The sequence below is a fragment of the Argentina silus genome (genome assembly GCF_951799395.1).
Source record: "Argentina silus genome assembly, chromosome: 16".
NCBI classification, from domain to species: domain Eukaryota; kingdom Metazoa; phylum Chordata; class Actinopteri; order Argentiniformes; family Argentinidae; genus Argentina; species Argentina silus.
Window position 1 is genome coordinate 7032195 of NC_139670.1, and position 25628 is coordinate 7057822.

General features: G+C 42.9%; 5 protein-coding genes across 6 annotated transcripts; 2 read left to right on the forward strand and 3 right to left on the reverse strand.

The window, feature by feature from the left end:
- Nucleotides 1-1120: 1120 nt before the first annotated feature.
- LOC310816883 (uncharacterized protein C16orf52 homolog A-like) lies at nucleotides 1121-8378 on the reverse strand. 2 transcript variants are annotated; one of them, XM_083687219.1, is made up of 3 exons: nucleotides 7710-8378; nucleotides 3382-3594; nucleotides 1121-2165 (listed from the first exon to the last, which is right to left on the reverse strand). In XM_083687219.1, the coding sequence occupies exons 1-3, from the start codon at nucleotides 7813-7815 to the stop codon at nucleotides 1981-1983; spliced, it is 504 nt and encodes a 167-aa protein (XP_083543345.1). In that variant the 5' UTR covers nucleotides 7816-8378; the 3' UTR covers nucleotides 1121-1980. The 2 variants fall into 2 exon arrangements, with proteins under 2 accessions (XP_083543345.1, XP_083543344.1); XM_083687218.1 differs by having other exon boundaries at nucleotides 7701-8378.
- Nucleotides 8379-8924: 546 nt separating this feature from the next.
- Nucleotides 8925-14005, reverse strand: uqcrc2b (ubiquinol-cytochrome c reductase core protein 2b). Its single transcript, XM_083687447.1, has 14 exons — nucleotides 13901-14005; nucleotides 13180-13266; nucleotides 12641-12790; nucleotides 12270-12334; nucleotides 12060-12116; nucleotides 11807-11931; nucleotides 11350-11447; nucleotides 11194-11251; nucleotides 10951-11046; nucleotides 10580-10779; nucleotides 10263-10343; nucleotides 9894-9970; nucleotides 9555-9708; nucleotides 8925-9300 (listed from the first exon to the last, which is right to left on the reverse strand). The coding sequence occupies exons 1-14, from the start codon at nucleotides 13931-13933 to the stop codon at nucleotides 9217-9219; spliced, it is 1365 nt and encodes a 454-aa protein (XP_083543573.1). The 5' UTR covers nucleotides 13934-14005; the 3' UTR covers nucleotides 8925-9216.
- Nucleotides 14006-14181: 176 nt separating this feature from the next.
- LOC310817042 (NHP2-like protein 1) lies at nucleotides 14182-15668 on the forward strand. Its single transcript, XM_083687448.1, has 3 exons — nucleotides 14182-14473; nucleotides 14771-14891; nucleotides 15172-15668. The coding sequence occupies exons 1-3, from the start codon at nucleotides 14471-14473 to the stop codon at nucleotides 15432-15434; spliced, it is 387 nt and encodes a 128-aa protein (XP_083543574.1). The 5' UTR covers nucleotides 14182-14470; the 3' UTR covers nucleotides 15435-15668.
- Nucleotides 15669-16522: 854 nt separating this feature from the next.
- On the forward strand, nucleotides 16523-18689 carry crym (crystallin, mu). The gene is made up of 8 exons (XM_083687241.1): nucleotides 16523-16731; nucleotides 16822-16972; nucleotides 17194-17256; nucleotides 17426-17527; nucleotides 17803-17986; nucleotides 18106-18227; nucleotides 18372-18456; nucleotides 18550-18689. Exons 1-8 carry the CDS (start codon nucleotides 16565-16567, stop codon nucleotides 18612-18614), a joined length of 939 nt encoding a protein of 312 aa, XP_083543367.1. The 5' UTR covers nucleotides 16523-16564; the 3' UTR covers nucleotides 18615-18689.
- Nucleotides 18690-18749: 60 nt separating this feature from the next.
- On the reverse strand, nucleotides 18750-23898 carry LOC310817079 (ras-related C3 botulinum toxin substrate 1). Its single transcript, XM_083687503.1, has 6 exons — nucleotides 23608-23898; nucleotides 22571-22642; nucleotides 22165-22282; nucleotides 21486-21548; nucleotides 20744-20903; nucleotides 18750-20583 (listed from the first exon to the last, which is right to left on the reverse strand). The coding sequence occupies exons 1-6, from the start codon at nucleotides 23640-23642 to the stop codon at nucleotides 20453-20455; spliced, it is 579 nt and encodes a 192-aa protein (XP_083543629.1). The 5' UTR covers nucleotides 23643-23898; the 3' UTR covers nucleotides 18750-20452.
- Nucleotides 23899-25628: the final 1730 nt, after the last annotated feature.

The following is a 25628-nucleotide window of genomic DNA, read 5'->3' on the forward strand; positions in this document are numbered from 1 at the left end:
TGTGTTCGGATGAGTCATTACATCTCAATGAAGCGGTCATATTGCTTGATATCTGTGACCCTGGAGCTCATTTCTGTAACAAAAAACGTCCCTGACCACCTCCCAGGACACCAATATATTAGTGTGTGTTGTCTAGAACAGTGTTTCTCAGCTGACCCCAAGGTTGACCGTCTCTGTTTTTTACAAGCCCAGCTCAAACACACCTGATTCGGCTTGATGATTCATTACTTGAATCAGGTGTGTCAATGCTGGGTTAGAACAAGTGCTGTATGTCTACCAGAGTTGGGAAACACTTGTCAAGAGACCCAGCAGCTGTTTATTAGTTGGTGATAAGAGTGTTTGTATCACACATAACAAGAGACACACACTTCTCTGACTCCCAAGATAAGGAAATAAAGAGACCATACCCAGGATTAGTGAGTACTTGTGTGAACAGCATTGATACAGTATGTCAAGACTGATGAGCAACCAGTCAAGAGTAGATGTCCGGAGGAACGGTTTGGTCTTCAAAGTAAAGCCACGGCTGGCCAGTGTAGGGGAGGATGATTAGAGAAGACAAAGGCCTGAACGTCCTGGGTTTTACATGTCCCACCCCCCCCCACCCTTGAATGCCAGTGGTTGCCATGGAAACTAAAACATCTACACACAAAAAGGAAAAGAAAACAGACACGGTACACAAAAGAGTTTAAAGTGTTTTACAGGCTTAAAATAGCAGCGTTTGTGACTGGCAGTGAAGGTCAGCGCTTTGATTGCTTTACCTTACTTTACCTCACGACAACGAGTGAGTGGGAGTTGCAGGCGCCTCTGTCCCTGCCACTGCCTGGCCCTGAATCAGGCGCCTGGCTGACAGCTACTGTGGTCCCAGAACCCACAACAAACAAGTATCCATGGGGACCTGAGCAGACCCTGTGATGTCCTCATGGGTCATATTATACCGGATAAAGGGTTCCAACTTCTACCCTGGTCCTGGAGAGCCACAGTGTTTACCGGCTTTTGTTCCAACACGGCTCTAACACATCTGATGAGCACCGTTCCTTAAACAATAATGATGCACCAAATGGAATGCCGCTCCTTTAGAGTTGGAATGAATAGGTAAGATTAGATAATTTAGTGTGTAACTTTTAATGAGATGTTTTCAATAGTAGTTCATGAATATCACAGTGCTTCCTGAATCAATGACACAGACGTTCTGTACAGGAGAAACCAGGCAATGAGGATGAAAAATCAAACAAAACAAACAAAACCAGAAAAGTAGAGGCTTAGAAATTCCATGATGCAGTGCATTGACCATAAAGAAAAGAAAAGAAAAGAACACATTTTACAAAACAAGTTAATCATTCAACCCAATGTAGAGAATAAGTTCCACTTGTTTTTAATTAGTTGAGCAAATACTATCCACTACTATTCATGGTTCACTACCAATCCAGAGACCAGCTCCACTCAAGTCAAACACCAGTTCTGACTTCCTACAACATCCACAGATTTATGGCTACATCTCTCCATTTGCTGTCTTCAGCTCACTTGAACTGTCCTACTGATAAGAACAGTGGATGGTTTAAGAAGGCTATAGGGTGGAGTGACTTGAGTTCCTCTTAACACAGGCAGTAGGATGTCAACAGACCGGTCTTCCCTTTTAGCGTCCGGATGTCCTAGTCTACTGGGCTCTTGCCACTATTCCTTCTGTGGCTGGATAGGTGGAAGTATGGAGGAAGCTCCACATTGCCATGGCTGGAGGGCGAGATGGGAGCGACTTAGACCTATCCAGTCCTTTCACATCTACGAACACAGAGGAGGGGCTAGAGGCTCCTGCGATCCAAGGCTCATCAGGGAGTTTTATAAACACACAAAAAGGGTGTTTTTTCACAGGTCCTCTTTTCCCTTTTGATGATACTTTCAGACAGTCATTGAAAAAAGCCATGTATTGCAAATGCCTCTATTAGGGCATTTCTCTAAGAATACAAAAAACAAGTGTCAGATATGTCAGCCAGGCAAGCAGACCTTCCCTGCAAACAGTAGTCCCACTATCGTGAAAAATATTGATAGAACAAAGAGTACATATGAGGATCCAACCACGGTGTTGTTGGGTAGCTTGTAAGGCTGTCCCCCCACTTCATCAATGTAAAATCCTATTGGAAATATAAGGGCTGCCATACAGAACAGGATCACTGTGGAAGAGAAAAAAAACAAGTTTAGTATCTCACCAGCCTTTATCACATTTAGACCCTAAGAATACACTCATAAATCACTTTTGTGATCCATTCATCTAACATTGTTATTTTGTCAATACCCACACGAATAACACTGATAATATTAGCCCACTCGTCACATATTGCATCACGTCCCTGGGACCACAAAAAGCCCTCTTAACTAGTTTTACCACTGTTACAGCGCCATGCTCTCTGTACAGTATCAGTAAAAATAGACACAGGCCCATTATGTACAAGTACAAGACGACACCCAGCAGCACATCCAACGTCACCACGCGAAAGCTTTTACAAAAATGAAATCTAATGGACATAAATATCTGCCAGCTGAAATCAATTTGCTAGCATCCATTAGTGATATAATTCTAGCACACTGAAGTCTCAAGGTGTTTCTAAGCTGTTAACTAAGCCCATTCCGCCTTGTCCTGCCATAGAGATGAGGAGGTCCTCACACACCAGACTTAAGTGAGCCGCTTCAGTCAACCAGGAGAGGCTGGTGGAGGTAGGAATCAGAGGATGGGGTCATTGTAATGCATGGAATGGAACGCTATCAAACACGAGTGAGCCCGTCCTCCGATTTCTACCTCCACCAGCCTCCCCTGCAGTCAACAGCTACTGTACCATGCCTGGTCATGTTGTAATGCTGTTTGTGTTCCAGTCCTTAACATGGATATATCAGAATCCACAAGCTAGCAATACTCAAGTCATCGTTCCTGGTTAACAGCTATGGGCAATAACCAAATGACTGAGAGGAGCACAAACTGATTGCCTTGAGCGGTAGTTAGGAAAGATAGGACAACGACACTCTCAATCTCTCTCTCAATCTCTCTCTCAGGATGTGTCTCATGCAAGTGTGTGTCTGTGCTGATTAGCCAAGCATAAATGGTACAGACAGCTGTGCAGGAGGGGATTCTCACAGACAGACTTTCTTTTCAAATCATAATTAAGATTTCAGCTCCATCCACAATCCACATGTTATCCTCTACTATTCAACCCAGTGCACATCTTCCCCTCTTGATTACTGCAATATCCATATATGTTAAAAGGAGACCGGAAACTGATTATACGTTTCACGAGTGGTTACATCAGCCTTTCTCATACTGTAATAACTGACAAGATGAGAGCCAATAAGATCATGGCACTCAAGATGAGAGCCCTTGAGATCAATGGCACCTACTCCCAGTGAAGGCGATCCAGCGGGCATATCTGGTGGCCTCACGGTGCCAGTGTGACGCCACCAGCAGGCCGCAGGTGATGGTGAGAGAGATGATGCCCAGGATGATGAAGAAGAGCGTGGTGAGCCACTCCGGGGGTAGCTGTGGCGGTACACACATCCGGTCGCGCCCGTGGATAGTCTGGCATTGACGGACGAGACCTACAGTCAGGGCACCTAAAGAGAGGGAGAGGACACGAAGGTTTAGGTCACACATACATACACATGCGCACACGCACACACACACACACTGAGAGCGCCTACTTAGAGGACAGTGACTCAGTGTTAGATCACTCGTACAGACAGAGCAGTGACGAACATTTAAAGAGCATTCAACCAGAACACAGTGTGCTACACATTGCCAGTGTGATACAAAAGCATAATCTATAGCAGACTGCATCTGTTATGAAACCATCCGACATCCGACAGGAGCGTCACCCGTAGAGATCATTTACACATTTCTATGGTGTCACCATTAGCTAAAACCTCACTGACGCAAGACTGCATTACATAGCGGCCCGCCCAGGCCCCAGACCTAATGACCTCCCAGATGACATTGGGTTCCGCTTCCATTCCACCGTGGCCTCACAAAGTGAAGCCCAAGGCGGGTTGGTATGGAAACAAGTCAGAGGAGTCACAGTCTTAGGCCTTGGACCAATGACAAGGGTCCTTGGGGAATCAATCAATGATGTAAGATGTTGGATGGCTCAGACCAAGAGCCCCACAGACACCACAGAGACAGACAGAAGAAGAAGGCCCTTCATCAGATGGTGACTTACTGCCAAAAAGATCTCCAAAGCCTGGTGGGTCCAATTATGTCAGCTAGGAGGACCACTGAACACAAAACACGGACAGCAACAAGAACATAAGACCACCCCACCCTCTCTGACCTAACAAAGAATGTGTCAACCCAGTACTCAGCCCCCTCGGCCAGCTACAGAGGACTCTTCATTGTATAGACTTTAACGAGAGAAATGTGAAATTAAATCCACCCACGCCTTTCCTTCCCTCCCTCCCTCCCTCCCTCCCTCCGCATGGTGAGGCGAGGTGGGATCCCTAAGCCAGCACTTTTTGTCGCTCCTAGGCTGGAGACTGAGAGAAGAAGAACAAAGGGCAAGGCAAAAACCATGTTTAGTCTATCGGATTAGGAAGAATTGACTGGGATGAATCATGTAATTGGACAGATAAGTCCGGCCATGCTCAGACTTACAAATATCCCATTACGGCTGAAACAAGAACATGCATCACTTGGAAAGGGAGGAACCGATGAAAAGACCTTCCCTCGCAGTAAAAGGACACAGAGTGTTGCCCTTCGTGTGAGGCCTGAGGAGAAACACTGAACACTTCTGGACCACCTTAAAATTTAGGAAAATCTATTGAAACAGTATCATGAGATCAACAGAGATACATTGTATCCCTCGAGACTGAGTGAAACAATGACCACATATTTTGACCGCATTTGGACATTGTGACATCTGCATTATTGTTAATTGTGGACAACGTTGTTGCTTTACCACAGAGCTTGGTGCAAACTTGTTGTTTAGAGGCTGTGCGTGACTTGCTGACTGACGTACACACACCCAACCCATTATCTACCATGTATCCTAGGATGACCTGTTGGTCACCTGCTCCAGAGACAATTCTCACTCCCTTCTGAACATCACTCTTACTTACACACACACACACACACACACACACACACACACACACACACACACACACACACACACACTTCCATCTATTCATCTGTGCACATTCCACCATTCCAAGGCTGTACTTATTGTTTGACTGTTACTATTTATTGTATATTGTGTTTGTTACTACCCACTACTTTCACTGCACTCGAGATCGAGAGGTAGGTCGTAATAAGCATTTCATTGTACCGTTTACAGCTGTATCCTGTGTGAGTGATAAATAAACCTTGATTTGGTCTTGGAGTTAGCTGATGTCTTTGATAAACCAAAGGACTGTGCGTCCTGTTTCCTGGTCCATTAAAGCCCCAATTAGTTTCCCACTTATCAGATTCCAAACCCCTCAGAATCACTTGAACGACACAATATACATATTAAGGTTGTGTTGTTGACACAACCTTACCTACAGTACAGTAGAGATGGTAAACCTGAAGAGTAAGGTACTAGTGCTCTACAAGGCTGTTTAAGACGAAAATGTACAGCACTGTATGCTGATTCCATGATCTCTCCATTCTATAGACAGGATATCCTGTTCCTTCCATACACATTCTTCCATGTGACTGGGTGGAACAACAGAATAAACAGTACCATACCTCTACTAGTCCCACAAGTCTGAACCGCTGCAGCAAGCAATATCCTACATAACTTACAAATCTAATATATTAGCTGTGTAAATTGTACTTTCTGTTCTTTGGCATCATTTGAAGGACAAGTTTCGGGACTGCTCAGCAGCTGTTTTAGGTGTGTGCAACACAGGCTTGTCCACTAGCCAGAGCATTGAGACTGAGGGAGGAGAGAGTGTACTTTAATTGTGGCCAATGTCTGTAGTTAGTAAACACTTCCACAGCCTGAGTCAGTCCCCCGCTGCTTCAGACTTCACAACCGAATACCTGTATAACGACCAGGAGGCACGCTATATCACACTCTCACACACACACACACACACACACACACACACACACACACACACACACACACAGTGTATAAACCTGAAAATGCTGCTTATTGTGGTTCACTGCTTTGAGAGGATGGAGGTTTAAAGCCCAAGTAGGGATTCATTTTAAGGCAAAACTACAGGTGGCGAGAGCGGGACGTGTTTGTTACAATATCTGCTAATGAGACAAACGTGCCATTGTCAACATCTGTGTACATGCTGACAATATGCTGACACTATTACAAAGAGAATGTATGGGGAAGCAAGCAAGTGAACTTCATTCACTAGAAATATAAAGCTTAAAGATATTCTTTTTCTGATGTTTTTGACCTCAAACATACAAAAAAAGTGCTTCCAGTCATGGCAATTTCCCTCATAATTGAGCCCAGAGTGCTTCAATCCTCTCAATGGAAAGAATTTTACTCCCAACAGACCTCATCTCAATTTATAAACAACGCTTCCCCCACCAGGTAATTACTATTAGGCCAATTAAGCTGAAACAAAAGGCTTTTAACGGTGCTTGTTTTCATACTTTCCCTGCATAGGGTGTGTAGAGGGAAAGCCTCAAAGGGAAAATCGGATTACTTCTGACTCAGACACAGTATGGACCTCAAGTCAATTTTGAATAACATTTTGTGATACCTGAATGTTGTGTTGGTGCACTGTGCCAGATGAATGAGTTACTGTTACATTGTCTGAACCTTGGTCCTGTCTTAGCCACTCTGTAATGTATTGAGTAGGGCTGAAGTTATGCATTAAATTAGTACAGTCATGGTCACAGCTGTCATTCAAACTGAACATTTTCATGTGGTGAGCATATGATGAGCCCAGTATAATCTCATAGGCAAAAGGTGAGGGTGAGGTCCTGTGTGAGGGTGGTGGGGTGGGGAAATGTATTTTCTTCTGTCCATATGCATAAATATTTATGTTTTATAATTTTTAAAAAACAGTAGCCTAAAAACAAGGACACAACGGGCAATAAGCTGTGCTCTGTCCTGCCTTCAAATGATACGGAAATCATGAACTATACCCCTTATCCAGACCACAAGCACTGGCAGTGCACTACAAACCACTGCAACCTGCTAAAGGTCACTGGCACATTGTAAGTGGCCTGGTGTATCGTTAGAGTCTCTTTACAGCTGCACTTTGGATCCCCAGACTGGTTGGTGTTGAATACAAATGCTTTAAGACTGTCTGTATCACATTCATAAGAGACTGCAAGGTGGATAAATTGCACACACTTTACAAATCTGACACAGTCGTTTAACAGTCATGCTGCACTGGGGTTTGCTGTGAAGGTAATCTCGTTCCCACTTCCCAGACACTTCTAGTCTGGGGAGGAGGTTAGTGTGAGGGATATGCTTTGAAGGGTACAGGGGTTTTTTGAGCATGTTGGTGTAAAACAGTGGAGGCATTTGCTGCTTGTGTCAGTGTAACAGCAGGCTTAGAGGATCTGCTTTGATGAAAAATTACATTTTGCAGCTCCCTGTCCAGAGAGGACATCAGAATGTCAGAATATTGTAGCCATTGGTCCATTATCCAAGGGTTGAATGCACTTGACATGCTGTCACTTAAGGGCTGCAAGCATTGGCTGCAGGCGAGCAAATCTGTGTCTACCAAGGAAATGTATATAGAATATGACAAATAAATGCCCTCACCTAACTTACCAGCTGACTCTCCCGTGTTGATCCAGTCTGGATTCGCAATACTGGCAATGGCAAAGATATCCGCAGCGAGAAAAAGACATCCTGATATGATAGTGAGTTTATCCATTTCCCAGACGTAGAGACTCCTCTCCTTTAGAGATGACTACAGAGGAAAGTTAGTTTATGTCTCTATCTCGCCCCCTCCAAAGGGAGATAGCATGGACAGCGATACTCAGGCATCGATTCTAACGTTCCCCATCAACGTTTTTCTTTTGCCCTGCGAGTGTATCTTCGTGGTCATCTTGGAGGAGACTGTCATTTTGTTGCGCACCGGTGTCTATGAACAAATGCAAAGTTAATTTATGAAAAAAGTTATTAAGCTAACTGCTAATGGTTGTCTTCTGAAACCTAACAAACTATCGACCATGGCCCTGGTTGCTGGCACTTATTCCGAAGCCCTAGTGTGTATAGCTGAGCGAGCTCTTCGGCTCGGGGCATTTAACAGTGAACTCTCGCTGTTTCACCAATTCCCATTGCCGGGCACTGCATTCTGGTGAGCAAAACGTTTCCCAAAAATATATTTGAGTGATGAAGTGGAAAGAAAACTTCTAACTTTTACGACCATTTCACCGTTATTCGCAATATTCCCAATGGAAACGAGATGCTTCCATGCACGCATACTTCCGCTGATTTCCTTTCTCCATCTTCATTGCAAACAAATGATATTCCACAAAACACATACCTTGACTGCAAAATATTTGATTTGATAAGACCAATCAATATCCTATCCTTTGATAGAAATAGCATTATTTGTCCCTCCTAAAATGCCCTTTCGTGTGCGTATCTTCTTGAAGTAACATTGTAGCAATGCACAGCTGAAGAACCAGCGGCAACTCGCTTAGTGGACGTCAGCTCTCGCGAGAGATCCCATTCAGGCGAGAAGCATTGTAACCACGCAAACACGATTCATCAAGACACATACTAAATTGATCGCTATCTTTCACACCTTGACAAGGCCCTCTATATATCTGTGTACGCCAATTTAATAAAGATTTCTTCATCAAATCCAGTCTTTCAGATACTTCAGGATTTATTATTACAATTGTAGACAGTCAGAGTCCCACTCTATTCAACAGGGTTCATATGTATGCATTAATATGAATTCAAGAAAATGATGACAATAACTTCACTTTACAATCAATAATATAGCAGAAACAAAAGCACTCCATTGGAACATTTATGGTAGATAGACTTTATTCATTAATTTACATCAGCTATACAGTTCAAGTGGACAGATGTGGATAGGATTTCTTTATGCACCAGGATCCACTTAAAATAAGAAAAACGATAAATACCAAGTTGTGTGAGGCAACATTATTACTCATGGCAATTATTATTATTATTACTTGCTCAGAACAATAACAATATGGGGGTGATGACCAAGTTTCTCTTTTAATCTCTTGTTGAATGGACAGATGGACTTTGCTTTGCTTTTAAAATCACAGGTAGAAGAGTGCAGGGTGACAAATTAGATCTCATCCACGAAGGGTGTGTTAACAAGGTTTCCACTGGACGCCATGGTCTTCTTGCCTGACACAAATTTTGCTGCAGCCTGAAAGAATAAGGACAGTAGGTACAAAAAACACTATCATACAAGCCGAGAGAGTAAAAACACATCATACTTCATCTTGATTTGTTTCAAATGTTAAAAAGCATAGGAGATGAAAGCACCAGAGTACAAGGGACTTACATCAACTAGCTAACTCCTTTCAAATGACTACAACAGAACTTGTGACAATTATGTATACCAAGTAAAATCTCTCTAAATCAGTTCACACCGCACAGATGACACATGACAGAACTTACGTTGACGACGTCATCTGAGGACACAGAGTCGATCATCTGTGTAACAGCCTCTTGGGAGTGGTAGGCCCCCCCTGCCAGTGCCTGAGTGCCCATAGCCTCCAGCAATGCCTCAGAACTCTCCAACGACATCAGGTACTCTGACTTCAGCTGGGTCCTACAGGGGTACAAAGACAATGAAATGGCTCTCATCAAAATGTCCGAAGCAGGCCAATACGAGAATCAAGTTAGTACACGTTTATTACACAGGGAAATTTGGTAGGTTATTTTAGAAAAATGTTGCCATGTTGAGTGTGTATATGGTTGGTAGAAAGAGGGTGTGTGTGTGTGCTGTTAGCGTACTTGGCTCGGGTCAGGTCATCGGCTGTGAGTCCCCCATCAGCGACAGTCTTCACCTGGCCAACAGCAGCCTTGATCACCTGGAGGGAGAAGGACATGGAAAGGTCAATCAATTAATAGAGATCAATGTTAACCCTCTATGATTTCTTCTCAGTGAACGTCCAATCCCAATATGTATTATTATACATACACAAGTGTACACGAAAACATTCTTTTTACAATCACAAAGCTCATCAGTGTTTAGTGGTGGATTCAGAAGGTTGGTGGATTCAGAAGGTTGGTGGATTCAGAAGGTTCTTTAATTCATGCATGTAAGGAACCTCATTGAAATGTAATTGGGGATTTTGGAGACGCTCATACTGTAATACTCACATCACCAGCTCCGGCAGCCTGGGAGATGGTGTACACTCCAAACAGTCCAGAGTCAGAGTAGTTGGCATTGAAAGCAGAGACCTACAGAGTCAAAAGACACGAGAGAGCCAACATGGATTAAATTAAAACCTAAATGCATATACATTAAAAAAGGTCTGTAGCACTCGGAGTCTGTATATACTTTATTGTCAACATTTCCCGTCGTTTAGCAGATTTATTCTTAACAATTGTTTGTCACATGACAGTTCACTCATATAGTAACAATCACATCCAGCTAAAAGCACAAACACAGGTCTCAGAGATGACTATCAACTCACGTCGAAGGGATCGCTGGTGACTTTGGCAACGCCCTGGATGAGTTTGTTAGTAGTGTTGGATCCCCTCTTGATTTGAGGCCCCGCCCCCAGCACATGCTGCAGAACATTGAAGGCCCAGGCCTCGTTGGTGCCCACCGCTGCCCCCTGGCTCACCACTGCAGAGTGCACCAGGCTGCCCGCATTCTGCACCCGAACCTCCCCTACACAGACAGAAACAGTCACTGTAATTCAGTTTCACTCTATTGATATTTGTAGTTGCCTACACACAGAGGGGCACACAGAGGCAGTCACTGAAATTCAGTTTAATTCTAAATGTGATCACTGGAGACTTTTGTTATTAGAAAAGGCATGTTGTGTATTTCAGCACTCACCTCCACGGTACTGAGCCTTTGTTCCAGCAGTCCCCATTCCACTGCGGATGTTGAGGAACTGCTCTCCTACCTGAGTCAACACAGCGTGGTCCACACCTGAGCAAACAAAATGAAATGAAAAACACAAGACCAATCTCATACTAATAGTGCTTCTTAATACTCTGACACGGATGTTAATTGGATTGAGTAATCTGACCAAAAAAGCATTCAGGGAAAAATTATTGAGACATCGATAACACTTACCAAGCCCAACTAGAGCCATTCTTGAACTTGTGAAATTGTTCTGAACATAGTGATGCATCTGGAGACAACAATACATATCAGAAGGTTAATGAAAATCCAACGACAGCTCCAGTTTGGGTATGAAATGTGTTGGGATCAGGATCTGGAGGGCCTTACCTGGTCAGAGTGGATGTTGCCGACCATGTGGTCTGGACAATAGAGGGAATTGGACAGAGCGTTCTTGTAAGCAGCTCCATGTAGGCTCTCAATCAACCCTGAGGAGAAGAGTCAGTTTCACTTCTTTACTTCATCAATTATTATTATTATTTTATATAAGTAAATAACCAAGGCAATTACCTAGAGACATAACTCTTAGGGAAGGCCTATACCCAGACCATTTTACAGACAGACTGGGCTAATCTCTCACAAAACAAGGCACTTGGTCCACACCATCCTGGGGGTCTAATATGTGCAAGCTTTGGTTCAAGGCAACATCTAACATACTGTACTTGAATTAACTAATTCTAGTCTAGAGAGAAGGATTAGACTGTTTGCCTGCGGACACTTCCCGCCCTTACATACCGAGTGTGTTAGCTGGTTCATAACATGAGTATGTTAGAGACGGAGAGCTCACCGATCTGAGGGCTCTGCGCTGCCAGGGCCTTGTCCATCTTAATTCTGGGGCTAAGGTCAGACACTTCCCAGCTCCGGAACTCTTGAGCTGTGGTCACATTGATCAGGTACTCCATAACCGTGTCACTGCATACGCCAACACAGAGGGAGACAAGAGTCACACACTCATGTTAATGGGTGTTAACATTGGTTTGAGTATAAATTCAAACCGATAAATTCCGACAAAATATTCTATTCCATCTCAAGATACTGACATGTGGTCTCTCAAGCAGTCCACAGAGTAGATCATATTCTCTCTGGACGACGTCACACTGTAGAGGAAGAAAACACACAAACAGATGGTCTGATAAGCATACCATCCATGACAGTGGTACAGTCAAAAAGTACATTACATAAAATCAAATAAGTTTCAATTTAGTTAGTGTTCTTGTGTGAGGATGTGTTGATGCATTCACAAAGCTGACCTCATGCTGCCCCCCACTGCCTCCACACCACGACAGATCCTGAAGGCTGACGCTCCTTTGGTTGTCTGGAAGAGAGAAGCAGAGTTTAATCAGCTCTGGGCTTACACAAGACAGCTACAGTTCAGGCCTAAATGCTACCACAAAGTATGTAACAATAATCTAATATACTTTACAAATAGAAGACAAGTGATGGAAACTTATTTTAGGTCAAAACTAAGTCACTCACTGGATATAATTCTGATTCATTTAATAATTTCAAGCAGCATAGCAAAGACAGTTATCTATCCTACAACATGATGGAGCATGTTGAACCATCCCAGAGGCTGTCAATTGCAACTGCATCATTTTGAGGGTTGAATAAAAAGGCCTACCAGGTTGGCAGCCAGCCGGAGCTGGTGGGTGACCCCCTGGTTATCGGGCGTTTCATGGCGACAGCCAGCTTTCACAAACACACCGATCCTAGAGGCAGGGGAATAGTTTTCCAACGAGGCGATCACCAGCCCGCTGGGCAGTTTAGTAATCTGCAAAAGCAATTTGTGTCAGACAGTAGCATCATCAATTACACAGCTCTATCACTGTCCTAGCCCGGTAACAAACACAAGTAATGGCCAGTGGCAAAGCATGAAATCACACATTTTAAAAGCTCCAACGTATACTTAAACGGCTAAAAACATAATCAAACATGTAACATGATATTTCAGAGGCAGTTTGTAGCAGTACTTGGAATAATCAACACATACACATGAGAAAAGGCCCAATCATGCCCCTACATACATGAACATTCTGGTAAGAGTGGGCAGCACCTGTGGAGACCTTGAGGCCCGTCAGAGGCTTACTCAAGGGCTGGTCTGTTCGGGTGGCAGCACAGAACCATCTCTGTGGGGAAAGAGATAAGCCAGCAACCACTGACCTGCACTTCCTGCGGCTGAAACTTTGTGCGCTCCGCAGCTGCCGCAAACTCCAACTTTTGGGCAGCCTGGGCTGCATAAAGCCTTGTCTGCAAATCAGAAAACATACAAGTCATACCAAGTGTCATGGTGTATCTGGATGGAGAGCCAATGATATGATTGAGAATAAATTGACCCGTATGTGTACCAGGCCAGCCACGTATAGTACATTGCAACAACACACACTCTCTAAGTGCACGCAGAGGACGAGGTGTGAAGGGCGCCTGAAAACCTGCTTCTTGAACTACATTTGACACGGTTTGTCATATCACCGGCTGTGATTATTATATCACGGGATAATTGTTACCGCCTCTGCTTGAGCATTTGATTTGTCAGAGCAGGGTACCAGTTTGGCAGCATCTAGATAGGCAACGTTACTGTCAGGGAACGAGAGAAATCTTCGGGGTCAAGATGTTGGATGTTGCAAGAGGAATACAACAGTACTTTGATAATCGAATTCCTAGAGCTAAGACACAGTCCATCCTTCAAGCTTGGTTACCGCCACGGCTAGGTTATCTGAGGTTGGAACAGTGAGTGGTTCGCTTCCTTGCTCGCTGACATCACAGCTTGGAGAACGAGGCGAGAGCTTTACACGCCAAACAAGCCCACAAAACAGGTAGCTACTGAGAACGCTTTCGCGATCAAAAGTTACTCAACATATGAAGATGTCAAGGGAGTTCTTACCGACAACTGACTTATTCCCCGAATCCCCTTCATATCTCCTCTATCATTCAGCCAGGACGTTAAAACAATATGGCTGACCTGAGAATGTCCTACCCAGACTCCCTAGCGCTCGGCTCTCTTGCTCGCTGGATTTATTGGTGTGTTTACAGGCGTATCCTAATAAAAGTATGTAAGTCGCCCCCTACTGTCTTGGAGGTAATCTTTTAAAATGTGCCGTTTTTATCCACTATCAGGATAGTCTACACAAGTTCAACATTTACTTTATGGGCAATATGCATTTTTTATTGATTATAAAATAACCCTGGTTAAAATAAATCCTGCTATAATCCTGCTAGACTTCCGATCCACTTTTTTAGTACGAACACGTAATTTTGCGCATGCGTAGTGTTTTGAGAACACATAAGCCGGACGCATAGAAGTTAGCTACCAGTCTTTGTGGGATCTCGAAAAGGTGTATTTAGCTAAAACTAACAAATACACTGTCAGTTTTTTAAAAACTTAGTTGCATACACATAGTCCTCCGTGAAGCATTCGCCGAGAGGAGAAATAACGCAATAAACGGAAGCAATTATGGTGAGTGAATCAATTGAGTGAACTAAGTAGCCAATCAACCAGCTATGTAGCCAGAGATGTTATTATTAGCTAGCTAATGTTATTGGTGAAATAACTATCTAACATAATGTATGCACCAATCCCATTTCAATTGACATTGTGTCGTCTCTCTGTCTCGTGTGCAGAAAGTAATTTGCGTGTGAAGTCTCCAGAGTTGGTTGAAATGCTTATTCGATTGCATGATATAACTATGTCGTGGCTATAGCAATATATCTAATTTGCTGTGCATGTTGCCTAACTGCTTGTGTTTCTTCTCAGGCTGAACCTGAAGTGAATCCCAAGGCCTACCCTCTGGCCGACGCAACACTGTCCAAAACCATACTGGACCTCGTGCAGCAAGCGGCCAACTATAAACAATTGAGGAAAGGTGCCAATGAAGGTAAGAACTTGACAACAGGCCATGGTTTGTGTTTTTCAACTAATTTGACACGGATCTCAAACACATGCCTTTATGTGGCAGTGGCCATCGACCTGGAGAGTTGCAGAGTGCTGTGCAGGCAGCCCAGCACTGAAAAACCTATTTAACTAATCATCAAGACCCCTGCTCAAAGTTTGCTTTGAACAAAAGCCTGCCTGCTCCAGCTCTCTGGGACAACTACTGCTCTGTGGACATCAAATGCTTTGAAACCCACATCTCACAACTCTCTCTCCTCTTCCAGCCACCAAGACACTGAACAGAGGCATCTCTGAGTTCATCGTGATGGCTGCTGATGCTGAACCCCTGGAGATCATCCTCCACCTGCCGCTGCTCTGTGAGGACAAGAACGTCCCCTACGTGTTTGTGCGCTCCAAGCAGGCCCTGGGCCGTGCATGTGGTGTGTCCCGCCCTGTCATTGCCACTTCTGTCACCATCAAGGAGGGATCCCAGCTCAAGCCCCAGATCCAGTCTGTGCAGATGTCCATTGAGAGACTGTTGGTGTGATTGCACTGCTCTCTGCCATATTGAACAGTCTTTAGAAGAGACTTAACAGTTGAGTTGTCCCTCTGTTGGATAAGGTGTTGAATTGTATTAGGCAGAGACATTTAAGTGGATATGTTGTATCTATTTTACTTTTTTATTATCAAAGTTATACAAAGATTATTTTTTATTTATTTCTATGTACTATGCCAAGTCATATAGTAAGTTTTTTTGATAATAAAACATGATTATTGTTTATTTTCAAGTGTGTGGTCTGTCTTAATGTCTAGAGTGGTGTCAGTGAAGATTTTATCATTCAATTAAGTCTTACCTTTGGTTTTACATTCCGTAGTATAAAAATTAAGATGTGCTGGAGGGGGGAGGTAACAATGCAGTGTTGCCAGTGCATGCTTTTGGATGTTGCTGAACCATATATACTGAAAAATGTATGCAGTCACTGCAATGTAAGCCGCTTTGGATAAAAGTGTCAGCTAAATGGTGTATGTATATATATATATATATATGTAGTTGTGAGATATATAGATATATATACTCACCAAATACTTTATTAGGAACACCTGGACACCTTCTCATGGTGGAGGTAATGGTGTGGGGAATGTTTTCTTGGCACACTTTGGGCCCATTAATACCAATCAATCATCACTTGAATGCCACAACCTATTTGAGTATTGTTGCTGACCATGTGCATCCCTTCATTGCCACAATCTACCCATATTCTAATGGTTACTTCCAGCATGATAATGCACCATGTCACAAAGCAAAAGTCGTCTCAAACTGGTTTAATGAACATGACAATGAGTTAAGTGTTCTTCAGTGACCTCCCCAGTCACCGGATCCGAATCCAATAGAACACCTTTGGGATGTGGTAGAACGAGAGATTCACAGCTTGAAAGTGCACCTGAAAAAGGAATTGCGTGATGCAATCGTGATAGAATCTATCTATGTATATGACTGGAAATATGCACTCAAACATTCGGATCTAAAATAAATTCAAGAGCAAGCAACCACCAGTGCAATTGTATGTCTTGAATGCAACTCCGAAGTTGGAGGTTGACATAGTTGACATTACGTAATACCTCAGATAGTTGAACTTTAGTACCGTAAAACGCGCTGCAGGCTAGAGAAACGCTTTGATGATGGCGGAGCCGCCTGTTATTTTACGCCAAGATGAGGTTGAAGAACTGTTAAATTACAAAGACCTGATTCCACGCCTGGAGGTTGCTCTTGGGAAATTTTCCGAACGGGACATCGAAGTGATCCAGCCTCTACGTAGTGTGGTCCCCTTACAGAAATACAATGGGTATGCGCACCTGCCCTAAATACTTATTTAATATAGTTGATCGGATGATTTGATCGCAATGATCAATGCTTTTCATAATGTCTCGCACAGATTTCTGGGGTTGATGCCTGCATATTTGGCGCATGAGGGCATCCTCTGCACAAAGATGGTGTGCTTCTACAAGAGGGACAGTGGCTCAACTTTGCCATCAACTCAAGCTACAGTGTTGCTGTTTGATCCTGAGTATGGAAATGTCAAAGCTGTGAGTATGATGGCTAAAAACTGACAGACACAGCTAGAACTTCGCCTCTGGTGTGAACAAATGATTAATCATTGACCCTCAGGCTCCAGCCAGCAATGGTATGAAGTTTAGAGTTTGACAGCTGTTTAGAAGGGGTCAATTTGGGTCATTGTTTTCCTTAAAACATGGCAAACCACTCTTGTTGCAAAAATGACCAACATTACTCATGTTGAAATCTGCAGGTTATGGATGGGGAGGTCATCACAGCCAAAAGGACAGCAGCCATGTCTGCTATTTCTGCCAAAGTAAGACCTTCCCCCAATATGCAACATGCAGTGAAAAACAATAATTGACCAAAGCTTTCAATACATATTATTCCCTGACAACTGCCCATTAGCTTTTACTCATCCCAGCGTTGTGATTCAGTTACTTTGTGTTTTTCTAACCTTTTGAAATGTTTGCTGGTCTGCCTAGCTGCTGATGTCAGCTCAGGCTGAGGTGTTGACCATCCTGGGTGCTGGCCATCAGGCCATCAGCCACTACAATGTCTTCACCGAGACATTCACCTTTAAAGAGGTACATTAAGTCCAGTGCACACACAGCAAGTGTGACAAAAAAACAAAAAACCCAGCAAGACAGGCATAGTTTTGTTTGTGCAATATGTCTCAACAATATTGCAATGCCACACATGCCTTTTATTGTTGAAGCATATTATCAGCATAAGTGGTTCTGTAATCACAAATAAGTCTACATTTGCTGAGACTGTACAACTGCTCAATAGGTAATACACAGAGTTTGCACTGTTTGTGTGTGTGTGTGTGTGTGTGTGTGTGTGTACACCTCTCCCTAAGGTCCGTGTGTGGAGTAGGAGGAGGGAGACAGCAGAGGGGTTTGCCCGCTCTGTCCATGGTCCTGTTACTGTGTGTGGGTCAGTAGAAGAGGCTGTGCATGGGGCTGATGTCATAGTCACTGTGACTAGCTCCAGTGATCCAGTGCTCTTTGGTCAGTGGGTCAAACCAGGTGCCCATGTAGCAGGTGAGAATGCTCCTGGCAGATATTGGTATGCCAACCCCCCCACCCCCCTAATTTGACAAGCGAAGCATAGTTTAGCTTTCTCTCTGCTGTGCATTTGTGCGTGCGTGTGTATGTGTTAGCTGTGGGAGCCTGTAGACCAGACTGGAGGGAGATGGATGATGATCTGATGAGAGAGGCAGTGGTCTATGTGGACAGCAGAGAGGGAGCTGCAGCAGAGTCCGGAGATGTCATCCTATCAGGGGTAGGCTACACATCAGTCATCCCATAGACTCTAAACAGATGTCATCCTATCAGGGGTAGGCTACACATCAGACATCCCATAGACTCTAAACAGCGGCTGATGTTAGGCTAGTGATGCCAACTAATACCTTTTTTTTGTCTCCAGGCCAACGTATTTGCAGAGCTTGGAGAAGTTATCAATGGAACAAGGCCTGCCCATAGAGAAAAGACAACTGTGTTTAAATCTCTTGGTAGATTTCTTACTCTGTCCTCCATTCACATCCTATAGTATGTTCTTTCTGTGTCCATTTCAGAAGTTGATTCAACCTTTCTATGTACAACAGGGATGGGGATTCAAGACGCTGTGTCTGCCAAGCTTGTGTTTGACCAGTGGAAGAGCAAACTGTGAAGAAGACCAGACTATTAGGATGTGGCCTCTTACCACCAGTTTTTGCAGAAAATGTAGTTTTTGCAACTTGGGAGAATCAGCAATCTCTTGACATAAATTCAGAGGTGTGGGTGGGGGGGGAGAAATTACAGCTGAGAGATTTCAAATGAATTTATTTGCTTTTTAAAAAATTCTGCAGATTACTACTATATTATGTCAAAATAAAACCACATTTAGCCAGAGGAAAAAAATGGAGTTTGTATACTTTCTTTGTGCTGTTGAAACACTGCTAAATGCTTTAGAATTACAACAGACTCTCAGTCCTGCACATTTTGATCATTGCTCATTTCAAAATAAAAATTGTACTTGGAAAATAGTCACTGGTGGATTAGCCTATCACGGAACTACTGCATCACATAAATACAGCAATAAGAAGCTACTGTATAACAGACAAAGACAACATGGTCAGTTACAACTACCGAATGCTAATACATTGCTCATAGTTGAAATGAGTTACAGTAATAGCTGTGATGACGACAATCATACAGTAACATGTGCATACCATCATGATGTCAATGGCACAGTTAGGTGTTAAACAAGTGACTATCTTTTGAGTAGGAAACACCAGATTCTGGAAAATGGAATAAGATCTTTGTAAGAAACTGAAAAGATGGCAACTTCTAACAAAATATGTGGTTGGAATGATAGTTAATATACATTACGCTTTTAAAACAAAAATATGACATAGGTATCTGGAGTGTAAAGCTGGCTAGCTGACTACACAGTACAGTTCACTTACTGACAATATTTGTACAATGTATCTTATGTTATGTACAGAAACACTTACAATTCATGAAACCGTTGTTTAATTCAATGATGGGATGTGTTAAGAAGGTTGATGAAGAACCCCTCCCAACTCCTCACTAAATAACCAGTTGTCAAACCAACCTGCTCAGGTTTACTTCTACAGATCACACCTGTAAGCAGGATCTGAAAAACTACTGGGCGTTTTCTCCAAACACAGGAAGCACGGCATACAGATATTCAGATTGATCTTAATAAGCTTTAAAACCCATTTAACATCAGTTGAGTTGAGAATTTATTTGAAGGTGATATTATCCACCTTGACAAGCAAAGATTGATCTAAATTTACTTCAGCTATAGAGAGGAGATTATAGTATGATCACAAACTTAGCAGCTGCTACTACAACACTTGTTATGAGTTTTTAAAGTTCATTTAAATTTCTCTGAAGTAATGAAACCATTATTTTAAAGATTGAAAATGATGGTCATATATTGTACAGGAGAAAACTCTTAGGAATAAGAACAATATCATCAATACATTTAGTGTACATGGAGCGACTAAAAAAGTGATGCCCATTGACTGAATTTTGGCAACACCTCAACTCTAGACAATTGAAGTCTGTAAACAAACAAACAACATGGGTTCTTGAGAAGAGTGGAAAGAGACTGAAATTGAAAAGAGCAATTAAATTGTCCAAACATAATTTTCTTTCAAAAAAAAAAAAAAGAAGAAAAAGACGAAAGAAAAATTACAATTTAAGAAGGCAGCAGGAATTTCTTAGTGTAGGGGGGGAAAATTAGGGCATCCGGCCCCTATTCCTAGAGCTGACAATAGTTAATTCTAGGATCGTATCATAAAATCAATCATATTTAAGTATTACTAATTACAATACGAGAGAGAAAAATGACATCTGGATACATATGCGTTTGTAGAATCCTCCCTCTTCCTCCTAAGACCCTCCGCCCCCCTCTTCCTCTCTTCTTGCCCCCCCCCCCCTCCCCAAAAGGTGAGCTCAGACTGCAGCGATGTACTTCCTACTTCATGTACATGGTGTTTAGAGTAGTGAGCACTTCCTCTTCCTCTTCTTGACAGGCGGGGGGCACAGGACCGCCCGGATGGCTTCATCAAACACTGTCTTAAGGCCGCGCTGTGTCAAGGCTGAGCACTCCAGGTACTTCACCGCTCCTATAGGAGAGAGCAGTGGAGCACACATTCAAAACCAATGGTGATTTCAGTCAGTTGGCCGTTCACGTTGCTGAGCATACACACTCTTACATCTTAACTTGATGAGTTTGCCCAATAAGAAGTTCATTTTCATGAGCAGATTGTAATGGCTGCTACTAACCAATCTCTTTGGCCATGGCCAGGCCCTGGGGGTAGGTGATGGGGGTGAGTTTCTTCTCCTTCAGCTTCTCGATGGTGTCCTTGTCGTCTCTCAGATCCAGCTTGGTCCCCACCAGGATGATGGGGGTGTTGGGGCAGTGGTGTCTGACCTCTGGATACCACTGTGAGGACATGGATGGGATCGGTCAGTCAGGGTACAGGGTTCTCCCCAGGATTTTTTAACAGCATGGTGCTGGATCGCATTATCCAAACCCAACTTTTTATTCATGTCAAAATGTGCAAAAAATACAGCTAAAACGCTGAACTCGATGAGGAACATTGTAACATTTTCACTTTCTTCATTTTTAACAACGTTGTGTTGGGAATCAAATGTAGTTACTGTATCATTACTAAATATATAGGTTCAATTTGCCTTAAAATTATGACAGTGGTGGTGCAAAGTACACAGCATAGCGCAGCGCCACTCCTACATTCTTTGGGGAGAACCCTGGGATAGAATCAGGATATTGTGTGTTGACTGTATCTATCAGCAATCAAGATTGCAAACGAGCAAACTTTGATATCGAATCACATCCCTGTTGACATTTAAACTCTGCTTGAAGGCCTGTTTTTACAAAAACTAGATTGATAGCTGTCCACTTCAGGATGCAAATATTTTAAGGCGTGGTTTTATGATGTGAAATAGGCACATTTTCTACGGTTGTTCAATACTGAACACAACAAAGCAGGCTAGTATTGCTCACCTTCGCACGGACGTTTTCAAAGGAGGCAGGACTCACAAGAGAGAAGCAGATCAGAAATACATCCTAGAGGGCAAACAAACAGCATTACTTCAGTTGTTAAGACTTTTTTTTTTTTTTTTTAATTTAAGAAATGTGTTAGAATACTAAACTGCATTTTCCACTAAACGATGTAAGGCACCGGAACCGTAGTAAAGACGTCAAGGCATTTATTGCAAGCAGCACCAATATCAACAAACTACTTATGACACAGACAACAGAGTTGATTTAATCTAGAGGACAATGTTGGCCTGAACACTGACCACTTTCACTTCTCTAAGATTAGCTGACGGGAGCTACAGCGCCCAGTGTGACAGAGACAGAGGAGGCAAACAGAGCAGCCTTTCACTTCCCCCTGCAACCTCCTCTAGACTGTGTAGGTACTGTGGGTCTGTCCTCTCTTCCCCTTACAGACACACTGAAGCATTGCAACATTCTACACACTCAATGATTGGTAAAGCAAAACAACAACACAATAAGCCTCTTCCTAAAGCAGTGGAGAAGAACTGTTATAATGTTCCTAGCTTTATAGGACCTAACCGTTTGGCAGACAACAATGCATACCATGACTAATCAGTTTATGTGTGATTGTGGACGCTGGAACAAAAATGCTCCTTTAGGAGACTTTCAGCTGTGTGCTTACCGTCTGTGGGTAAGACAGTGGTCTGAGTCTGTCGTAGTCCTCCTGTCCTGCTGTATCCCATAGGCCCAGGTTCACTGGTTTCCCATCCACCATAACATTGGCAGAGTAGTTGTCGAACCTGCAGAGGGGGGGATATGCATCACAATTACTTTATATGGGATGTAATCAGCAGGAAATGAAGGCTAGCCATTTATTTTAATGATAAGTTTAATGTAAGGAATTGTGTTCCTGATTTGAGGTCACTATCTGGACAAACCACATCACTCATTATTGCGCATAAACACAGTAGAGGGTCTTAGCATTCCATCGGTCTATCAGCAAATCCCTGGCATTTCTCTTTGCTGACACTCCCCATGTCAGTCCAAAAGATAGCTGTGGAGGTGTGTGTGTGTGTGTGTGTGCTTACACTGTGGGGATGTACTCCCCGGGGAACGCGTTGGTGGTGTAGCTGATGAGCAGACATGTTTTACCCACAGCCCTGGAGGAGAGAAAGGTAAAAGGAGAGGAATGAGAGGATACAGAGCCATTGATTCACTTTAAAATGGTCAGTGTCAAAATGTAATTAAGGAACATTTAAGTTGGGAAGGAAATAACTGGCTACAATCATATTTCATATCCAAAGTTTTTTAATCTGAAAATGTAGGCCTAACCTTCACAGTTCTGAATGACACAACGATACAAATTCATGAGGTTCATGTCGACAATCAATGGCTGACTTGAGCATGTCTGCATTCTATATAATAACTGGGGGAGCTTTGTTGTGTCCCAATGCTGGGGGTTCTTTCCTCAATAGGAACATGGTACCAGCATTGAGGGAGCATGGCACACTAAGACACCCCGGTCATTGTACTATAAACCTATAATTAAACAACCCCTGACAACAATGACCGTCAATAATTTAAATTGGTGAAGGCTGAAGCGTATCAACGTTTCCTTGTAAGACTGCTGAGTGTGCACACGTACGGTCACAAGCTGACCTGACTACGCAAAGTTGACTAATTCGTCTCTACAAAGAAAGGAGATTCTCTCAATTCTGATTAAGTGGATCTTCTCAGTCGAGCCAAACATGCAAATAGACAAAACATAATGTTCAGCTAATAATTCCAACTGAAAATACAAAGCGATATTTACTAGTGGATTTACGAGAGCTGTGATCGTGATGAACTAACGTTTTTTTAGTGACAAATTATCTAGGAATTGCGTCCTTGTAGATAATGCGGAAAAATAGCTAGCTAACTTTAGCAAGCCACAGCAAGTTCAACAGCGAGCTTTGGTCTAGTAGAAGCCGTGACAACAACAGTTGTCATTATTGCTAGCAGCAAGCTAACTGGTAACGTTAGCAAAAGTGCAAAGTGCGGCTTCTTAAAAGTATCTATGGTCATTTCAACAAGAGAGATTAAACCGGCAGTTCTTAGTTTCTGATAAAATGTTAGTTTCACTTACCCGTCCCCCACTACCACACACTTGATGGCCTGCATCGGACACCTCCCGGGAGCTAGCAAGCCAGCTAAAATGTAGCTAGTTCTCGGTTAGCAGTGATAAACCACTCTTTTGTTGCGTGAACTTGTTTTCCCAAAGGGCAAAACAGGTTTTGAAGCCTCGAATGGAGGGCCAAAGTGTAAAAAAAGATTGTAAATTGGGACAATTCCTTCAAAACTGTTTCCTCAACAATAACTTGGTGGAATTCCAAACTTGTTAAACAAGCAGCCACCACCCAAAAAATCTCTGGTACTAAGCTTGAAAAAACGCCCTCAGACAACGGAAGCTGTAGCTCCCTATTCCATGCAAGTCATATCCGTTTGCTTTATGGGGATCGGATTTTCAATGGACTGTCATGCGTCGCCACCTAGCGGTCATTAATGAGAATTTGGGATTGGGTATTTTTCTCCAACAGAAATCATAATTCTACGTCAGCCCAAAAAACAAAAAACAATGTGAGTTTAAGTGTCCAGTTGCATTTATATGCTAAAGCACACACATGTAAAACTGTGGATTTACTAAATGTTATCCAATCATAAAATACGAAGCCAAAATAATGCATAACTTATAAACACTAGAGGGCAATATTCCCTCATTAGTTGATTATCCATAGGGTACAAGTAGTCAATACTGGATGCACATCCCCAGTGGGACAATACATAAATGGTCATACATAGAACACTCTCAGCCACAGACACACAGATGGCTCTCTTCATTAAAATATCCTATATCATTCACTCACTACATCTCTCTCTCTCTCTCTCTCTCTCTCTCTCTCTCTCTCTCTCTCTCTCTCTCTCCACCCTAAAACAATGAAATGGCTTGAGTTCATTGTTGATTAATCAGTGTCACCATGGTAATCGTGTGTAACAACCCCCCCCCCCCCCCCCCCCCACACACACACACACACACACAGCACACACAAACACACCCACACTCTTTTCAGAGGATTATGTTTTCAAGGGGATGACACATTAATAGGATAAACAACAACAGTAAGTGGAGGGTAAAAGCAGAGGAAGGAGATTAATGCAGGATAAACAAAAACATTAGGGCAGAAGAAATACACATATGCATCAGAGTGGAGAGTGTAGCCAGGGAAAATGCTGAGAGAACCCCTGACTGTTTCCATGGAGTTTGTGGAGATTTAGGGAATTTACGTAACCTTCAATTGTGCAGGAAACCAGGGAGAAGAGACTGGGGGGAAAGCATGCAGTAGAGACATCCTAAATGTTTACAATCTTTTAATAGAGCTATTGAATACATGGTAGGCACACACTAGTGATGGAGTGTCAATCTAGCACCGGTCTCAATGAGGTGGGAAAAGCTTTCTTTCTCTCCTGGCTCAGGATTGGAGTATTTTTTCACCGGGTCATTATGTTTCACATTACTTCTCTCAATCATCACTGATGACCCCCCCATCATAAGGCTGAGGGCATTTGCATAACGGTTGGATCAACTCACTGACTGTAGGGTATCAGCATGTAAATGTTCACATGTTCAGTAATTGACACCATGGTAGACTGTGGAGTGTCTATGCATATTCCGAAAAATTGAGTTGTCAGGAACATACATCATTCTGATGGATGTGAGAAAGTGAATTATTTGCACGTTAGCTGGAACCAGGAACATTATTTTGATGGTGCAGTTGCTATGGTGTTATTCAGGGGGTTTTGACGGAGGACATGTTTTGCATTTCCTGTCAGTGAGCTGGATTGTAAACACAGCCAACCGCTGAGCTCAGCTAACAGCTTTTCATGGGCTGCTCCTCTTATTTTCTACTTTGCTCAAGATCAATACATGTTGCTTCAGTGAAACATGATGCATTATTTTCTGTTGGTGCAATGACTGACCGTAGGGAGCTCCAGCCATTTGGAACATCTGATGTTTTCATCTAGAGAAATCTATGTAAGCATGTGTGATTTAGTCAGTACATAAGGTAAATAATCTAACAGCATGTTTTAATTAACAGTTTCACCAAAGAA

Coding starts and splice junctions, on each gene's coding strand:
- LOC310816883 (XM_083687218.1), bottom strand. CDS start 7,815: ATGGATAAACTCACTATCATATCAGGATGTCTTTTTCTCGCTGCGGAT. Junction 3,595..7,700: donor AGAGTCAGCTGGTAAGTTAG/GTGAGGGCATTT, acceptor CCCTCTCTTTAG/GTGCCCTGACTGTAGGTCTC. Junction 2,166..3,381: donor CTGGATCGCCTTCACTGGGA/GTAGGTGCCATT, acceptor TCTCTTCCACAG/TGATCCTGTTCTGTATGGCA.
- uqcrc2b (XM_083687447.1), bottom strand. CDS start 13,933: ATGAAGGGGATTCGGGGAATAAGTCAGTTGTCG. Junction 12,117..12,269: donor GCAGTGGGGGGCAGCATGAG/GTCAGCTTTGTG, acceptor CTTCCTCTACAG/TGTGACGTCGTCCAGAGAGA. Junction 9,709..9,893: donor GATGACCTGACCCGAGCCAA/GTACGCTAACAG, acceptor GTACCCCTGTAG/GACCCAGCTGAAGTCAGAGT.
- LOC310817042 (XM_083687448.1), top strand. Junction 14,892..15,171: donor GAGGAAAGGTGCCAATGAAG/GTAAGAACTTGA, acceptor CTCCTCTTCCAG/CCACCAAGACACTGAACAGA.
- crym (XM_083687241.1), top strand. CDS start 16,565: ATGATGGCGGAGCCGCCTGTTATTTTACGCCAAGATGAGGTTGAAGAA. Junction 16,973..17,193: donor AGTATGGAAATGTCAAAGCT/GTGAGTATGATG, acceptor TGAAATCTGCAG/GTTATGGATGGGGAGGTCAT. Junction 18,457..18,549: donor AACTGTGTTTAAATCTCTTG/GTAGATTTCTTA, acceptor TATGTACAACAG/GGATGGGGATTCAAGACGCT.
- LOC310817079 (XM_083687503.1), bottom strand. CDS start 23,642: ATGCAGGCCATCAAGTGTGTGGTAGTGGGGGACGG. Junction 22,283..22,570: donor GGGGAGTACATCCCCACAGT/GTAAGCACACAC, acceptor CCCCCTCTGCAG/GTTCGACAACTACTCTGCCA. Junction 20,904..21,485: donor TTGAAAACGTCCGTGCGAAG/GTGAGCAATACT, acceptor ATGTCCTCACAG/TGGTATCCAGAGGTCAGACA.